The 18,251-nt window shown below is 39.6% G+C and overlaps 1 protein-coding gene across 1 annotated transcript in view; it reads left to right on the plus strand.

Annotated features, from left to right (window-relative positions):
- TXNRD1 (thioredoxin reductase 1) overlaps window positions 1-18,251 on the plus strand; it is a 62,583-nt gene that overhangs the window by 39,006 nt on the left and 5,326 nt on the right. The window contains exons 9-14 of the mRNA XM_068969678.1: window positions 280-372; window positions 947-1,023; window positions 2,515-2,671; window positions 9,395-9,502; window positions 11,876-11,971; window positions 16,041-16,175. Coding sequence (XP_068825779.1) covers window positions 280-372; window positions 947-1,023; window positions 2,515-2,671; window positions 9,395-9,502; window positions 11,876-11,971; window positions 16,041-16,175 — 666 coding nt within the window. The remainder of the gene's footprint in view (window positions 1-279; window positions 373-946; window positions 1,024-2,514; window positions 2,672-9,394; window positions 9,503-11,875; window positions 11,972-16,040; window positions 16,176-18,251) is intronic.

Consider the following 18,251-nt stretch of genomic DNA (forward strand, 5'->3'; position numbering starts at 1 on the left):
CTTTGCTGATTTGCTCTCTGAATTTTATTTGTGAATTATTTGAAGGAAAGCCCCTCTAACAAACAGGAAGCAATGAGAAAGAATAAATAAATAGAATAAATAAAAGAATCTCATGTCATTCTGAAGATGTTGATGTGAGGGAGATGGGACATAAAAGACCTTACAAGCCAGATTTTGTATTTTAACTTTGGGTTAATCAGATAGGAGAGGACATAATTATCCACCTTGATGTTGATATGTGTCTTTATTGTGGAGTAAAACCTTCTATCGCTTTCATAGGTTGAGCAAATTGAAGCAGGGACACCAGGCCGACTGCGAGTGGTAGCTAAGTCCACTAATGGTGACCAAACCATTGAAGGAGAGTATAATACGGTAAGGAATGGACCTTGGTCATACTTCATTAGAAAGCAAATCATATGCTTATGCTGTATTTGCTGGGTTGCTGTTTCTAAACTGTTGGTTCTGTTCCTATTCTAAGACACCTTTATTACTTACGATATTATAATCTGTTTTGGTACAGGGATGGATTTAAATTTTTTATACTATAACTTAAATATTATTTATCAAATGGTTATTGAAAAATATTAGCATGTTAAAATGAGCTAGAATTTCTCTGTCTCATGTTCTTGTATTTCCCCAGCCCAGCACTTTAAAAAAACAACTTCAGTGGTAGGCTATGCTTTGTCTCTATACTTGGCTAAATTTACTAAGGAATTGTTAATTCCCTTTTTCTTAAGAAATGTGTACAGCTTCTTACTATATCATGTTTAGAAGATTTAATTTAAATGATTTTGATTTGTTTAAACTCTTGGCATTATTTTCTTAATAGAATATTTCTTTCCAGGTCTGAAAAATGAATCAGATTGGCCTAATGGAAACAAATCTGATGAAATAACTCATGCACAGCCTTTTTATTGACAGTCACTATATATTAATGATTTTTCAGGTATTGCTGGCGATAGGAAGAGATGCTTGCACGAGAAAAATTGGCTTAGAAAACGTGGGAGTAAAGATAAATGAAAAGTAAGAAAAAAATTTTAATATGTTTTATTAAATACTATTTCAGTGATTTATAAGTGGAGTTTAGTAGTGGAGTTATTTATTTATTTATTTAGTAGTTATTTATTTAGTACTGGAGTTTTAGGTGTTTGCTTGGTTTCTCTTTTTTTGGGCCATGCAGCACGTGGGATCTTAATTCCCTGACCAGGGATGGAACCCTGGCTCCCTGAAGTGGAAGCGTGGCGTCTTAACCACCGAACCGCCAGAGAAGTCCTTGGAGTTTTACATTTTTAAAGTTAGTTTTTACCACAGTTGGAGCATTCCCGTTTTAAGCTTAGAGGACTCTTCATTCACTGCTTATCACCGTCTTTCCTGTTTGTCTTTTTTTTCCCCCCTTTTTTGAAATCTAAATGCGAGATGCACTGGCTTTCATTTTGTTTCTTTAATGTGTTATGCACAGTAAAAGATCCAACTCCTCACTGCATTGCAGTTATGTGCTTTCAAATCTTCAGTGAATATGCAGATTTGAACCAGGTTTAAAGCTACCAAGTCTTAGAATCACTAGAGTGGTCACTATGTTTCTAGTGACAGCTGCAAATATGAAAACTTTGCTGTTTTATTAGCTAAAATCCTTTGCACTGTACCACTGTTCTGGATAATTGAGACTCTGTTGTCTGCTTCTGGAAGGGGCATGGGATATTTTCCCAGTATCACCTTTCCTACATCCATTTGAAAACAAGTGCTGTGAAAGGCTAGGTGCCTTGGAAATTGAAAATAGAGAGTCCCCACTACCGCCCCCTACCTCCCTTCCCTCTTTCAGGAGGAATAGTTATTCAGAAGAGATTTCTTAATCTTAATATGAGGATTTTTGTTTTATTCTTTTCTCCCTTGGGTTGGAGAGACAAGGGAGTCAAGGAGGTCTGATAAGATTTCCTGGACCAAGTGTTCCACCATCTTGAAAACCTACTTGCCTGTGTGCACGTGGGACCAAGGTTTAGATTTTATTTAATATTAATAGCTCACATTTATTCTGGGCTTACCAGGGTCCATGGACTGCTGTGCTAAATGTTTTGTACACATTTCTCATTCAGTCCTCACAACCCCTTTAGGTAGATGATAATATTTTTTTCTTCTGGTAGTCCCATTATCATCATCCCCATTTATAGGTGGAAAAATGAGGCTTAGAGATGTTAAATAGCCCTCCCAAGATCACAGAGGTAATAACTAACAGACCTAGTTACCGTAGTTCAGAATCCTCCTTTGTTCTTAACCACTGTGTTCTACTTTTCCCGTTCCACGGTTTTTTAACAGTTTTCTTATTCCTTTGATTTTAAAAATAGCTAGAATGTCTAAGCTTTTGGCTCCTCTAAGCTTTGTTGTTGTTGTTTTGGTAATACATTAGAACATTACCCTCAGCCAGACTCCCGATTTTGGGTTTCTTTGGGAGAAAGGGAATTTTGTTGGACTTAATTAACAGTGGTAACGGATAGTACTTTTAACTGAATGAATTTGCAGGACTGGAAAAATACCTGTCACAGAGGAAGAGCAGACCAACGTGCCTTACATCTATGCCATCGGTGATATATTAGAGGGGAAGCTGGAGCTCACCCCCGTGGCCATCCAGGCAGGAAGGCTGCTGGCTCAGAGGCTGTATGGTGGCTCCACTGTCAAGGTGAGTGTTGGGGCTGTCACCACTGAGACGTTATTCTTAGTGGTCCTCCTGATGCTCTGGGTAAGCTGATGGTGAAGTTTTCCAGGTCTTGAATAACTTAGTTATTTTGATGATGGCATTCCCACATGTGCTTTAGTCACTATTCCAGGCAAGACATTGTTATGACCTCTCTATCTTTGTGATTTATTATGGACATTGTCACTCTCAGAATCAAACGAGGAGTAAAGTAAGCTTGAGTAAATCAAGTTTCAGCTGTGTTATATTCTGTAAATTCCTAATAGTTGCATCTTACATCCATTCATTATTACCAATTGGTGTATAATGTTCTAAATCTGTTTATGACACCTGACTAGGCTATAAAAGGATTTGAGGATGTAGGTAAATAATACCAGTCTTCAGAGCTGTTTGAAGTGATATTCAGGCTTTATTCCCCCATCCTTTATAAAAATAGATCTCCTGCTCTTGGAATGTTGAATGTGTTTTATGAATGTTCTAAAGTTATTTTAAAAGTCAGCGTAGGAAATTAAAACTCTTATTTGTATCTTATGAGACTAGATGAAAAGAAAAGAATAAATATGCTCAATTAATTTTTTAAGACATTCTTTAAAGAACAGTTTTAGCTTCACAGCAAAATTGAGAGGAAGTTTGGTGGCTCAGCGGTAAAGATTCTTTCTGCAATATAGGAGACGTGGGCTCAGTTCCTGGGTTGAGAAGGTCTCCTGGAGAAGGAAATGGCAACCCACTCCAGTATTCTTGCCCGGAGAATCCCATGGACGGAGGAGCCTGGTGGGCGTCAGTCTATGGGGTGGGAAGAGTTGGACACAACTGAGTAACTCAACCACCACCACCATAGAGATTTTCTATATATCCCCTGCCCCTAATTATTATCAATGTTCCCTTCCTAATTATTTTTTTTAAAGGATTCTGGAAGTTATTTTTTAAAAAAGGATGGTAAAGAATTTAGTCACTCCCTATTTTCCTTGTGCATAAATCATCATAGGTTGATTTAGTTAGGTTATAGCAATGGAGCCTGAAAGAATACTGCTAATAAAATTTGTGACAAGCATTTTGAATGTATATGGGGTTAGCTTGGATTGTAGTGTAATAAATCTTGATATTTTGCGATTAACAGGATTGAGGTTGAAAGACTTTTTAATACAAGGTTGTCTGATCATGCCGGAAATAGTAGTTGGTTCATAGTCCATGGGGTCACAAAGAGTCAGACAAGACTGAGCGACTTCACTTTCATTTTTCACTTTCATGCATTGGAGAAGGAAATGGCAACCCACTCCAGTGTTCTTGTCTGGAGAATCCCAGTGACAGCGGAGCCTGGTGGGCTGCCATCTATGGGGTCGCACAGAGTCGGACACATCTGGAGCAACTTAGCAGCAGCAGCAGCAGCATATTACTATTTGGAATAAACTTAACTGCCTCTTTAAATGAATTATGTCTTTTATACCTTTTGGAGTTTTTGAGTTTATGGTAAATCAAGAAAAGGTAATTCAGAAATATAATGAGGTGCATTTAATTTTTTTTTGACCTTTTTTAATCTTTTTTATTTCCTAAAGTGAAAAGGAAAAAAAATTTATACCAATAATAATCAGAGGGCAAATATGCAAAAAATTGCTAGTAAATAAATGTGAAATTACTGTAGCACCAGTTTTCTTAAAAATCCAGTGAATCCACCTACTTTGGACATAAACTTCTTTGTGTGAGCAGAGTACTATATTCTAGCATCTCCCAGGTAGACCAAATTCTTTCTTAAAGTGCCTTCAGCTTTCATCAGCATCATAATTAATGCAAATTGAAATTAAAGGACTCTTTTTTGTTGTTCCTTTTTCACGCCTTGTTTTTTAGTCTGACTAATAGGACAAGTACTTTACTGAACAGGAAAATAAACAGTGTTGCTAAGTCCCTGAGTTTGAAATCTCATCAGTCTGTTTGTCAAGTATAGTAAACAAAACTGCAATACTAATAGATCCCTAGGTTAATTGTATTTGGGGAAATTACACATTGTTTTAAGAACTGTGTAATCCTTTTAATTTTGTCCCATGTGCATTAATAGATCATTCCCGTATATCTGAGAACATTAATGGATCCACATCTACTTGCCTTCCTTCTGAAGGAGCAGCTAGCTGTCTGTTGAAAACTTCAGCTTAACATAAACACCTGCGTAAATTAAATCTGTTGTGGGATTTTAAGAGAACCCAAATTGAATAATGGGTGTTTGTGTCTTCCTCCAAAATTGATAACATATATTCATTGCCCTATGAGAGTGTTTGGAGAAAAGAGGACAAAGAGCAGCTATGTTTGTCCGTGCCTGGCACTCTGCTCAGTGCCGTGTATGCACGCACCTCATTCCACTATAGAGCAGCTGTAGAGACTGATGACATGTTACAGGGAATTAGGTAACTGTCCAAAGTCACAGTGCTTGGAGGCAGCCAAGGCAAAAACCTAGTCCATATCTGATTTGTAGGTGAGTGAGTGAAGTCGCTCAGTCGTGTCCGACTCTTTGTGACCTCATGGACTGTAGCCTATCAGGCTTCTCCGTCCATAGGATTTTCCAGGCAAGAGTGCTGGAGTGGATTGCCATTTCCTTCTCCAGGGGTCTTCCTGACCCAGGAATCGAACCCGGGTCTCCCGCATTGCAGGCAGACGCTTTACCGTCTGAGCCACCAGGGAAGTCTGCATCTTGTAAAGATGGCTGAAATGGTAAAGAATCTACCTGCAGTGTGGAAAACCAGGGTTTGATCCCTGGTTGGGAAGATTCCCTTGAGAAGGGAACGGCAACCCACTATTGTATTCTTGCCTGGAGAAGTCTATGGACAGAGGATCCTGGCAGGCGACAGTCCATGGGGTTGTAAAGAGTCGGACACGACTAAGTAACTAACACAAGGAAGTGAGGAAGATTTGGGAAGTATCAATTATAAAAGGTGATGAGGGTAGAAAAGATGTCTCAAGACTTTAAAGACTACCACCAATACAGAGGTGCTTGTACTAAATGAAGTGGAAAATATATTGAAAAAATTTAAATGAATCTTTTTAACAATAGATTAAAGTCATTTTCAAAGCTGCTAAATGTATTTGCCCTTAAATACTCTGTTATTTTTATGAGGAAGGAGAAAAATATTTTCATCATTTCAAAAACAGAGAACAGATCATAAAGCTGAGTCAACCTGTAGGTGATGGACATTCTAGTAAGCTGTTTAAAAAGCCAGATGATAAGACACATGTACCAGCTTTAAAAGATTGTAATGGGCACTCATTTGAAAAGACCCTGATGCTGGGAAAGATTGAAGGAGGGAGGAGAAGGGGACAACAGAGGATGAGATGGTTGGATGGCATCACCGACTCAATGGACGTGGGTTTGGGTAGACTCCAGGAGTTGGTTATGGACAGGGAGGCCCTAAGAATCGGACACGACTGAGCAACTGAACTGAACTGAACTGAATGGGCACTCCAGCTGTTTTCTGCAAGGAGCAGTAGATTTCTTGGATTTTAGAATTGCTCTCAAATACTTGAAATAATTTTATTATTACTTAAAATGGTGCTTTGTAAGCTCAATTTTAGAGTAAATATAAAAATATTTTATGTCAGAACTATAGAGAAACCACAGTACACGTCTCTGCAATTTGAGGATGGATTGTGTTCTAAAAGTTTATTAACTTGATTAGCCAAATAGAAGTATTGAAAAAAAGAACTACATTTCTCAGGCTAGGCCACAATAGTCAGTTAAGCCAATTAATTGGAAACAGTTTGGGGACCAAGGAGAAAAAATATCTTTAATTTGGATCCAGGTTTCCATCAGATACATTATTTTCTGCCATCATTTAATGCACATCTGCTTAGGGTGAATTCCTTGTGGGGCTTTTGGTTGGTGTTTTAGTTTATTATGCCTTCACTTTATACTTTTTGGAAGATATTCTTACTGAATAGAGAATTCTGGATTTACAGTGTTTATTTAAGTATTTTAATAATTTGCCCATTGTCTTATGGTTGCATAGGAGAATATGCTATCATTTTTATCTTTGTTCCTCTTAAGATTTTCCCTTTCACTGTTTCTTACCAATTTGATTATTGCATGCTTTGCCACGCTTTTCTTTATAATTATTCTGCTTATGGTGTGTCAAGATTTGGGGATTTATCTGTTCATAGTTTTTATCAAATTTGGAATTTTTTTTAGCTACTCATTTAAGTTTTTGCTTTCTTCCTCTTTTGTCCCCCCTCCAAGCCTCAAATTAATGACTGGTGGTTCACTTGATATTATCCCATGGGTCTCTGATGCTCTGTTCATGTTTTTCCCCCTGTTTCTGTGCTTTTATTTTCTCAGAGAGCCTATTGCAATGTATTCAAGTCCACTGATCTTTTCTTTTGAAGTCTTTGTGTAATTTGTACTTCAAGTAGTTTCATCTTTACAAGTTACATTTTCCTTTTCTGTCCTCAGCAGACTGCATTTTTATCTACCTTCTTGAGCCTACAGAACACGTTTTTAATAGCTCTTTTAATGTCCTCTGCTAATCCCATCATCTCTTTCACAGTGTCGATTTCTATTGATTAGTTTTATTCTTGATACAGGGCTTCCCTGGTGGCTCAGAGGTTAAAGCGTCTGCCTGCAATGCGGGAGATGTGGGTTCGATTCCTGGTCTTGATATTAGTTTGGATGGATGAAGACTTTGTGCCCTTTACACTGTTGGGTGCTGGGTTTTGTTGCATTCCTTTATATAGTGTTGGAGTTTGTTTTGGTGGCCCGTTAGGTTACACAGGAGTCATTTTATCCTTGTGTAACTTGCTTTTCAGCTTTTTTTGGATGTGTCAACAGTAATGTTTCATTTAGGCCTAATTTAGTTCTACTCAGTGGAGGCCCTTCCAAGGAGTCTGTCCCGTTCCTCCTACTGTGAACTCTTTCCCTACTCTGGCTTGTAAGAGTAGGTCATTTTGGGGCTCACTGCTTGCCGGTGGCGCCTTCCTCACCCTGATTGCTTTCCTCTGGCATTGATTTACAGATCAGTGCTCAGCCCAAATCTCAGGAGGCCCTCTCTGCTGATCTCGCTTTCTCTTTATGCAGCCTCACCCACTTTGCTGTTCTGCCCTGCAGCTTCTGGCCACGTTGGCATCTCTGAACCGGGATCTGTGTTGCTATAACTCAGAAAGACCACTCTGCGCTCTGTTCCCTCTCCTTACCAAGCCCTGGAAACTGCTCTGGGCAGGAAACTCGCCTCATTTGTTGCCCTTCTCGTTTCCCTTCTCAACAGCAGCCATGGTGCTGTGCTACCCATGGTCCAGGGTCTAAGAAGTGTTTCATATTTGTCTGTTTTTTTTCTTTTTTAAGTTATTTAAAGCAGGAAGTAAACCTGGTCCATTATGGGTGTAAGCAGAAGTCTGTCTTTACTTTTGAATCAGAATTCCAAGGATTGGTATTAGAGGAAAAAAAGATTATATATTGCTAATTCTAGAGGGAGGCACATTTTAAAGATTCCACCCTACTGTGTTAGAGAGTGAGATTTGTATTGTTCATATTTTAAGTTCAGAATGACTTAACCTCTTTGTCCAAATGTGACTGGGTAGGTTTTTACCAACTGGCGTTTGCAAATGTATTTGGCATCTCCGTAATTGTGTTTTTCATAATTCACATCAGCATATTAAAGCCTCTGGAAATCTGATGGTTGAGAAACCTATTTGCTTAATACAGCATTTTACAAACTTGTTTGACTTCAGAACCCTTTTGTCATCTATGACTATTAGAGTATGCTTTGGAAATACTGTCATAGTTGTGAACTTTTTTAAAAAATAATTTTGTTTATTTATTTTTGACTGTGCTGGGTCTTTGTTACTCCACAGGCTTTTCTCTAGGTGCAGCCAGTGGGGGCTGCTCTCTAGTTGGCGATGTGCAGGCTTCTCATTGTGGTGGCTTCTCTTGTGCAGCACAGGCTCTAGGGCACAAGGGCTTTGGTAGTCGCGGCTCCCAGCCTCTAGAGCACAGGCTCAGTAGATGCGATGCATAGGCTTAGTTGCTCTGTGGCATGTGGAATCTTCCCAGATCAGGGATCAAACCTGTGTTTCTTGCATTGATAGGCAGATTCTTTACCACTGAGCCACCAGGGGAAAGCCCATCATGAACTTCTTTTGTTCCTTGGTCTTCGTTACCATGTTAATGGCTCCATAAGATTGCATTGAGAATATGTACTATAGAACCACTTTCTTATTTGAATTTTAAAGCCACTGATATTTCCACTATTGATGAGAACTGTGACATTGCTCAGTTAATTTATGTAGCTTTTTCTATATATTAAATTATTATCATAGATTTCTAAGAGTGAGGTTATTGGCCCAAAAACTGTAAAATGTTTTTATGGCTCTTGATTTGTATTACCTAATTGATTTTCCAGTCAAGTCTGTTAACTTCTGCATTAGTAACAGACTTTCAACATTGGGTGCCTGAGGATTGTTTTTGCTTGCTTTAAGGGAGAGAAAGCATGTGCTTATCAACGTGAGTTGGTAGCTGGATGAGAAGCCGCATGAGTCTCTCATTCATGACTACATGAATTCATTACATTCTTGACAGAATGTAAACCTCTGCTGAAATATTATCACATCAGTTAATGGTTCTCAGTACAGCAGCCTTTTATTAGTCTACTTTTCTCTCCTTTTGAAGTTTTTTGAAGTATATGTTCTTTTGAGTTATAATCTCTCCCATCATAACTCCCTTCCTCTGTTTTGAAACAGTGCGACTATGAAAACGTTCCGACGACTGTTTTCACTCCTTTGGAATATGGGTCTTGTGGTCTTTCTGAGGAGAAAGCTGTGGAGAAATTTGGGGAAGAAAATGTTGAGGTAAGTTTTACTCTTCACTACTTACTACTCTTTCCTCCAAAATTTAAAATAATTTCTAGCATAAAGAGAAGCTGAAAAATAGTACAGAGAACTTTTGCGTACCCATTTTCCAGATTCGTGTATTAGTAGCATTTTGCCCATTTGTTTTATCCTCTTCATCGTCTTCTTTATCTCCATGCATCTGTGTATTTCTTTTTCCTGAACCATTTAAGAGTAAGTTGAATGCCCCTCTACCCCTAAATGCTTTAGTACCATGAACAAGGACATTTTCCCATCTAAGCACACGGTGGTTACTACTTTTAGACAGTTTGCTGTTGATATAATATTGTTATCTGACCTACCTTCCATTCGTCAGTTGGTCCGGTAATTCTTGGTTCTGTTTTTCAAAACCACTTTTACTGGTTTCTTTCTACTATTAATATGGTTAAAAAAATGCAGGGAAAAATACTAAAAAGTACCTACATTTCTACTGTTCTATTACCTTTTTTTTTTTTCTACCATTAGCCTTTAATTTATAGCTAATGTTGCCAGTCACTTTATCCTATATATAGTCAAGGAAGGGATTCCCGTGTAGCTCAGTTGGTAAAGAATCTGCCTGCAGTACAGGAGACCCAGGTTCAGTTCCTAGGCCAGGAAGATCCCCTGGAGAAGGAAATGGCAACCCACTCCAGTATTCTTGCCTGGGAAATCCCATGGACGAGGAGCCTGGTGGTCTAGTTTATGGGGTCACTAGAGTCGGGCCCGACTTAGCTACTAAACCACCACCAATGTCAAGGAACTGCACATGAAGTAAACTACTTTTATATACACAAATAATGCCACACAAAGGGTCTGCTGTTTCAAATCATTTGGGAAAAAAAGTTTGCAGTAAAACCTAAAAGACCAGTTTTGTGAATCAGAGTACATTTTGTAATATGAAAGTCTATTTTAAACTTCTCAACAACTTCTTTTATTCTATATTTTAGTAATAACATGTAATATTGATCTATCAGTAATGCATTATTAGCATTTTTTTCTGGTTATAAGAATAGTATACTCAGGAAAATTTCAAAATATTAAAAAAGGAAATTTTAATTCATGAAAAGATAACTGCTATTAATATTTTTGCATATTCTAGTCTAAGTATTTTATATATATATAATTTTGTGTTGGTGTACATAGCTTAATTTTTAAAGTGTGATTAAGTTACATACAATTTTCTGTTGTACTTGACAGTTAGTATTAGATCACAAGCATTTCCCTCTAAAAGCACCATTTTAAAAAATGACTTGCAATATTTCCTCTCAGGGGTGCTACTATACAGTAATTTTTTGAGCCATTTTATTAGATTAATGTTTCACTATTATGAATAGAATGATGAACATATTTGCTACTCATTGTCTCTCTCTGATTATTTTATGAGGATATATTGTATCAAAATATAACTTAAATTTTAAGATTCTTAATATTCTGTATTTTTTCAGATAAATTTTTGTATTTGTTTGATTAGAATTGGCATTTTTCATTATAAAGGCAAGGCATTTGAGTTGAAGAAATCTTGAAAAATACAAAGGAAATAGGAAACAATCACTCATAGACTTATGTTTATAGCATAGCTATTGTTAGTAGTTTTTAAAGTCATTTTTTCCCCTGTGTAATTGTCGTGATACTATGATACTATACATTCAGTTTTGTAACCCACGTTTATCAAAAAATTTATATCATATTACAAGGTAAAAGAATGTTATATAACTTTTAGATAATCAGTGTGTTTTTAAAATATCCTGCCAACCTTGTATGTTTTGAATCGAGGCTAGCAGTTGAAGGAGAAAAAATCCTGTTAGTCATCCAAGACCTAAGTTTATGAAATGTCAGTAAGGATGCCTGTGTCCTTTCATCTGTCTGTCATCTTTCCCTCCTTCCTTCCCTCCTTCGGTACTTGTGGTGGATAATTTCAGAGAAGGGGATGTCTTTGGAAGTATTAAGTAAGAGAACTAGATAATTGCTATAATTGTTCCTGGCACCTTACTTGTTTCTTGCCCAAAGTTGTCATTCTTTTGAGGTAACAAGATAGCGTTGGTTTCTTTTTTTTTTAATGCAAGACAGAAAGTAATTACATGGCTTCTTTCTCTCATTTGCTTGCACTTTGTTGTTGTTACGTAAGGTTGATTCATTGGAGCCTGAAGTATAATTAAGGGATGAGATTATGGCAAAAGGGTTGTCAACTATGAGTTTAAAGTTATTTACCTTCTGACCAGGTTCTTAGATGTTCCGTGAATTTTTTTGTTTAATAAAAGTCTAATTATTAAATATTAAAGAGCATCCACCACAACTAATGTTTGACAGACATACTTCTTGATACGATGGGTCTAAATTGTGCTTCTGTCTTGCTAGGTTTACCATAGTTACTTTTGGCCATTGGAATGGACGATTCCATCAAGAGATAACAACAAATGTTATGCAAAAGTAGTCTGCAATATCAAAGACAATGTAAGTGCTATTCATATTTACTCCTTTCTGCTGATTTCATTTTATTTTTACTATGCAGCTCTGTTTTGATCACATGATACACACATTGCATTCTTTTAGTAATTCACCTGTGAGTCTCCCCAGCTGTGTGGACATTACACTAGGGTGAGGCCCATGATGGCACACATGGCCTGACTCCCCTCTGCATGAATGTGTTGTGGGCAGTCAGTCAGAACCAATGAAGCCATTGACTATCTAAAAATAATGACAGAACAAGAAAGGAGTAACCCAAGTTCGTATGCTAAGCAGCCAGCACTAGTGAGAAAGCTGGAATGGGGGAAATCTTAATTGGGTTCTGATTTAAGATTTCATTGCTTGCCGCTTTGTGTAACAACTAGTAACAAAGACCTAAGGATAAACCCCCTGACCTCACAGGCTTTGTTTCCATACCTACAAAGGGATGATTGGTTTTCAGACTTTTCTGACTGCTGCCCCCATTTTCTATATTGTCACCTGGGACAAGTGTATGTCTGTGCACATGCTCTGTAAGTGTTCTGTGTGTGTGATGAGAACTCAGGATTTACTCTCTTAACAACTTTCATATCTAACTGGCAGCAGTGTTAGTTATATTATCCTGCTATACATTACACCACTGGGGCTTCCCAGGTGGCTCAGTGGTAAAGACTCTGTCTGCCATTGCAGGAGATGTGAGTTTGATCCCTGGGTCAGGAAGATCCCCTGGAGAAAGAAATGGCAACCCACTCCTTTATTCTTGCCTGGGAAATCCCATGGGTGGAGAAGCCTGGTGGGCTGTACAGTCCATGGAGTGGCAAGAGTTGGACACGATTGAGCACTCATGTACACACGTTATACCTCGAGTGTTTCTTTAGTCTTATAATTGGAATTTTGTACCTTTCGACTAGGTTGATCCATTTCTCCCTTCCCGCATCCCCTACCTCTGGTAACCACAAATCTGATCTCTTTTTGTGAGCTTGTTTTCAAAGTATTAATGACTCATAGCACTGTGTTAAGTCCTGGTGTAGAACATAAAGGTTTGATTATTTGATATTTCTGTGCATTTCAAATGATCACCATGATAACTCTAGTACCATCTGTCACCATTCAAATTTATTACATAATTACTGACTGTATTCCCCACACTATACATGACTGTATGGTGACTTATTTATTTTGTAACTGGAAGTCTGTACCTCTTGATCTCTCTTACCTTTGTGGGTTGAATCTTAACGAGAATTGGTATATTTTTAACTTAGTTGAGATCTCTTATTTTTCAAAAAGTATCCCCAGTAAAAATATAAACAACTAAAAGAATTCATATGTTAATAGCCTAATAAATTCATTTTTTTCATTTTGGGATTTGAGTATAATTAAGTGATTTATTCAGAGAAGGCAATGGCACCCCACTCCAGTACTTTTGCCTGGAAAATCCCATGGACAGAGGAGCCTGGAAGGCTGCAGTCCATGGGGTCGCTGAGGGTCGGACACGACTGAGTGACTTCACTTTCACGCTTTGGAGAAGGAAATGGCAACCCACTCCAGTGTTCTTGCCTGGAGAATCCCAGGGACGGGGGAGCCTGGTGGGCTGCCGTCTATGGGGTCGCACAGAGTCAGACACGAAGTGATGTATTGGCTTAGTAACTACTGCTTTACACAGTAGCACAGTTGCAGATTGCTTTTTTGCAGAGCGTAGAGTTCTAGGAAAACCTGGATTCGCTGCAAAAAAACGTCATCAATAGATGCATTTAATAAATGGACATACTAGGATTACCTCTAGCAAGCTATACAGGATTGACATAGAGAACAGTTTTATGTAGAGTTTTGTCTTTTTAGATATAGTTTTAATAAGGTCATTTGTATGAGTATGCATTAGATACCATGCTGCTACAGTCAAAAGGAGAGAATGCCATACATTCACGCTGGCAGTCTGACATCTCGTAGAAGATACTTCATTTGCATACAGCAGTCAGTGAAACCTCAAATGTTTCCTTTATATCAAGCAAATCTATTTTAACTGTACTCAGTTCTCCTGTTCTTTTTTTCTTTTACTGCTGTGACATTTGTTCAAATGGCATTTTTTTATATAATATGAAAAATAACTTACACTACCAGTGAAAACTCATTTTAATTAAAATAACTGAGGATGGTATTGTTGTTGGATGGTATTGCTGTCAATTATTTTCATAAACAAAGACAGTATTACAAGAGATGAATACTTTTCATTGCTCTTTTGTCATAAGCCATCTTATATAAAAGCTTGCTTCTGGTTTTTGACCATCCTTGGGGCAGGCTGTATTCATTTTTAGTTCAGTCACTTCACAGTGACTGAATGTGCTTGGTTTTAAATAGTACTTGCTTGCTAGGCTTTTATACTTTTTGTATGCTATACTTTTTATACACAGTATATTTGAAATTTGCAGAAAGGAATAGGGCAAGTACCTACTGCAGACTCTGACTGTTAACATGTTGGTGTATTTGCCCAGAGCTTCTCTTACGAGAGACAGACATTTACGTCACAGGCAGTTTGTAACGCGTATGTGCTCAGTCGTGTCCTACTCTTTGCGACCCCATGGACTATAGCCCACCAGGCTCCTCTGTCCATGGAATTTTTAAGGCAAGAATATTGGAACGGGTTGCCATTTCCTCCTCTAGGGGAACTTCCCCACCCAGGAATCAAACTCTGGTCTCCTGCCTTAGCAGGCAGATTCTTTACCCCTGAGCCACTGGGGAAGCTCACAGTTTATAATAGGCTATATTTACTTATTGAACATGTAAAATGTGTCAGCCATTACTTAATGATCTACATGTACTAACTTCTTTAATCCTTGTATAATCCTGTGAGATACTGTGCTATTGTTATCCCCATTTTATAGACAAGGAAGCTGAAGTGTGGAAGTTAATTGTGCTAGGAGCTGGAATTCAGTTCAAGGCAACTAGAATCCATGCTGTTAACCTCTAGCGTAATCGTCTTTCACATTTCTTCTTGGTCCTCCACCCCCATTCCTTCCCTGCCTCAGAGGCCACACTCTCCTCACGCTGGGCTGTCTCATACTTTTATGAGACATACTGTTCATGCTTTTATATATTTGCTGCCTATTATGTCCTGTAAACATCACACATCATGGTTTAAAGAAAGGTGGTATCCTCAGCTAAATAGAAGCCTGTACCTTTTCCTTTTTAATCTCGCTTTTTGAGATCTATCCACATTATTGCATTTAAATCTAGTGTATTTTAAGAGCTAGTGTATTTTGTGCTTTAATTATCCATATGCACAACCCCTTATTGCCAAAATGAATAAAGCAAGAGTCTTAACATGAAGTGGATTACATACAGAAGGCTGTTCCTGACTGTTTTCAGGGAGCCATTGAACATCAGATAAGGCTCTGCACCTCATTGCCTGAGCCGCCTCGTCTGTTACAAGAGGGTTGGATTGGATGGGCCAGCCCAGAGCTTGGAAAGTCTGCACGGTAGAATGCAACAGGTTTCCCTGCTCTTGGCAGGGGTAGCCTGAGTTTGGATTTAGCATTTATTCAAAATGATTCTCACACAGGTATTTCAGAATTGCCAAATATTTTTCTCTTGCTTTCAAAAATGTTTTCACATTGGAAGGCTCTCAGGTTCTTCTGTCTACTCCCAAAACTTCAGTTTAAATGGTTTTTTAATTTGAATGGCTGCTCTTAAATGTTTCAGCTACCACAGGTGGTTTACCTGGAGCTTTGAGACAGCCGGATAGAGATGAGGGGACCACTGGACAGCCCTTTGAAAACACTTTCCAACAGCCCTTTGAAAACACTTTCCAGAACATTTTGGTGCTTACGGGGTTGCACACATTTTTGCTTTTGCAAAGTGTTCTTCCTCATCATCACCAATGGCTGGTTCCTTCTCTTCCTTCTTGCTTAATGTGACCACAGTTCTGTATTAGCCCGTGTTGCAGTACCTTCAGCCTACACAGTTTTCAGCAGCAAGCATCAGTATTTCTGAATGGGTTTTTTTTTAGATTAGACTGGAAAAATATTCCAGGCTGTTAAGGAGGGAAAATTCTACATAATCGTATCACTTTTTTGTATCTTAGGAACGTGTTGTGGGCTTCCACATACTGGGTCCAAATGCTGGAGAGGTGACCCAGGGGTTCGCAGCGGCACTCAAATGTGGGCTGACCAAGGACCAGCTGGACAGCACCATCGGGATCCACCCTGTTTGCGCAGAGGTGCGTCTCCACAGTTTCTCTATTATGTTTATTATTATGTTTTCTCCACATTTTCAATTAAGGCTAGATAGTGCCTGTCTGTGTGTGCTCAGTCATGTCTGACTCTTTGTGACCCCCATGGGCTGTAGCCCACCAGGCTTCTCTGACAGTGGGATCCTCCAGGCAAGAATACTGGAGTGGGTTACCATTTCCTACTCTAGGGGATCTTCCCGATCTAGGGATCGGACCCGAGCCTCTTGTGTCTCCTACATTGGCAGGCGGATTCTTTACCACTACACCACCTGGAAAGCCCACTAGATAGTACTGTCGTGCTGCTGAATAGTAAAAATGATCAGAGTGATTTATACGGATATGCTTCAAATCGTTTATCATGTGTCATAAATTATTTTCATGGCAATCAGCTGATGATGACATTCGTACTCAAAACGAGCGTCAGTGCTAGTTATCCCTGAGCTACCTGCAGGCTAATGATGTCGTCTCCCTTGTTAGCTTTCAGTGTCAGAGGATGAGAAAGCGAAGCTTGTGAAAGAAAGATCAAGCCGATGACAGCAGAGCTGGAAGCTTCCCAGCGGGGCCTCCGGGTGTCAGCGTTTCTCCACACCCGTCAGTGCTCATCCATGGGCCAGTTACTTACCGTGCTGCCACTAAGTAGGGCTTGTAGGCCAGGCATGCGTCCACTGGAGAACCTGGAGGCCGGGGGAGGTTCACATCAAAAGGCTTAGGAACGGAGCTGAGAAGTGCAGCCTGGAAGGATGTTCTCGTTTCCTTTTGCTCTGTCTTTTCCCTGAGTGTCTTCCTCTATACTAATATGCACCTGTTTAGTGACCAGGTCATTATTCACAGAAAACTTTGTATATGTTGTTTTGTTCTGGGTTTTATTTGTTGTTTTGTTTTTGAAAACTTGTTTTTGTGAAGTAAAACTGAATTTTGAAAAATGATACATAAAAATTGAAAAGAGAATAGATTTTTAAAAGCTCTTGAAGATTGTGCAGTGTATCTTTTATTCAGTGTCATGACTAAGACTGTCTAGGGAAGGAGAGGAGCCAGTTAGTGTCATTCTTTTTCAAAAACAGTGTGTTGGATTCTTGGGGCTGACATAACGCACTGTTGCAACTTAGGCGTTTAGAAACAGCAGAAATGTCTTCTATGAGAGTGCTGGAGGCCAGGGTCTGAAAGCAGGGCCGTGCTCCCTCCAGGGCCCCTGGAGACGAGGCCTTCCTTGCCTTTATAGCCTCTGCCTCTGGCTTCATGTGGCCTTACCTGCTGTGTGTCTGGGTCCAGATTTCCCTCCCACTGTAAGGGCATGGATTAAGGCCCTGCTGATCCAGCATGGTTTCGTTTTCACTTGGTTACATCTGCAAAGACCCTGTTTCCAACCAAAGTCACGACATTCACGGGCATTGAGGCCTAGGACTTGAGCTTCTCTTTCTGGAGGACTTTATTCAACCCACAACGGTGGGTATGGTTAAAGTCTAGGATACTTTAAAACAGCAGTCATCCTCAACCAGGATAAAGACATCCCTTCCCAACTTGGTTATGCGAGCGTCTAGTTCTTTAATCTGAACGTGGTTCTCAGCAGACTGGGTAAAGGCTGACGTGAGCGTGGCTCCTGCTGCCTCCCTAGTTGTGTCGTGTCATGTCATGACCCAGTGGTGGCACGCGGCACTGTCTGCAGGCTGACTGCCAGCTGGGCAGAGAGGTGCGGTGGAGAAGGCAGGCGTCCCCCTGAAGTCCAGGCCCGCGGAGAGGTCAGCCGGAGGCCTGTGCCCACGCTGCACCTGGCATGCTGGAAACCCTCCTGAAGCGTGTGCCGCTGTGCGCCTCCATCTGCTGTTTCTCGTATGACTTTGAAGCTCAGAGGTGAACATTCACTCTTTTCATAGCGCTTTTCTCTTTGTCTTGTTTCCACGGAGGCAACTGATTAATGAGATTTAAAAACTGGCTGCCGTTGTCTCCCTCTGAGTGCATTTGTTGTGCAGCTGTGTGCCTAGCTCCGTGCTGGGTGTTGGCGAGCAGCAGGGGTTTGAGTCAGAGCAGCCAGGCGGGTGAGGGAAGGGCCGGGCACACATCTGGGTG

Source organism: Capricornis sumatraensis, chromosome 4, assembly GCF_032405125.1.
Source record: "Capricornis sumatraensis isolate serow.1 chromosome 4, serow.2, whole genome shotgun sequence".
Lineage (NCBI taxonomy): Eukaryota > Metazoa > Chordata > Mammalia > Artiodactyla > Bovidae > Capricornis > Capricornis sumatraensis.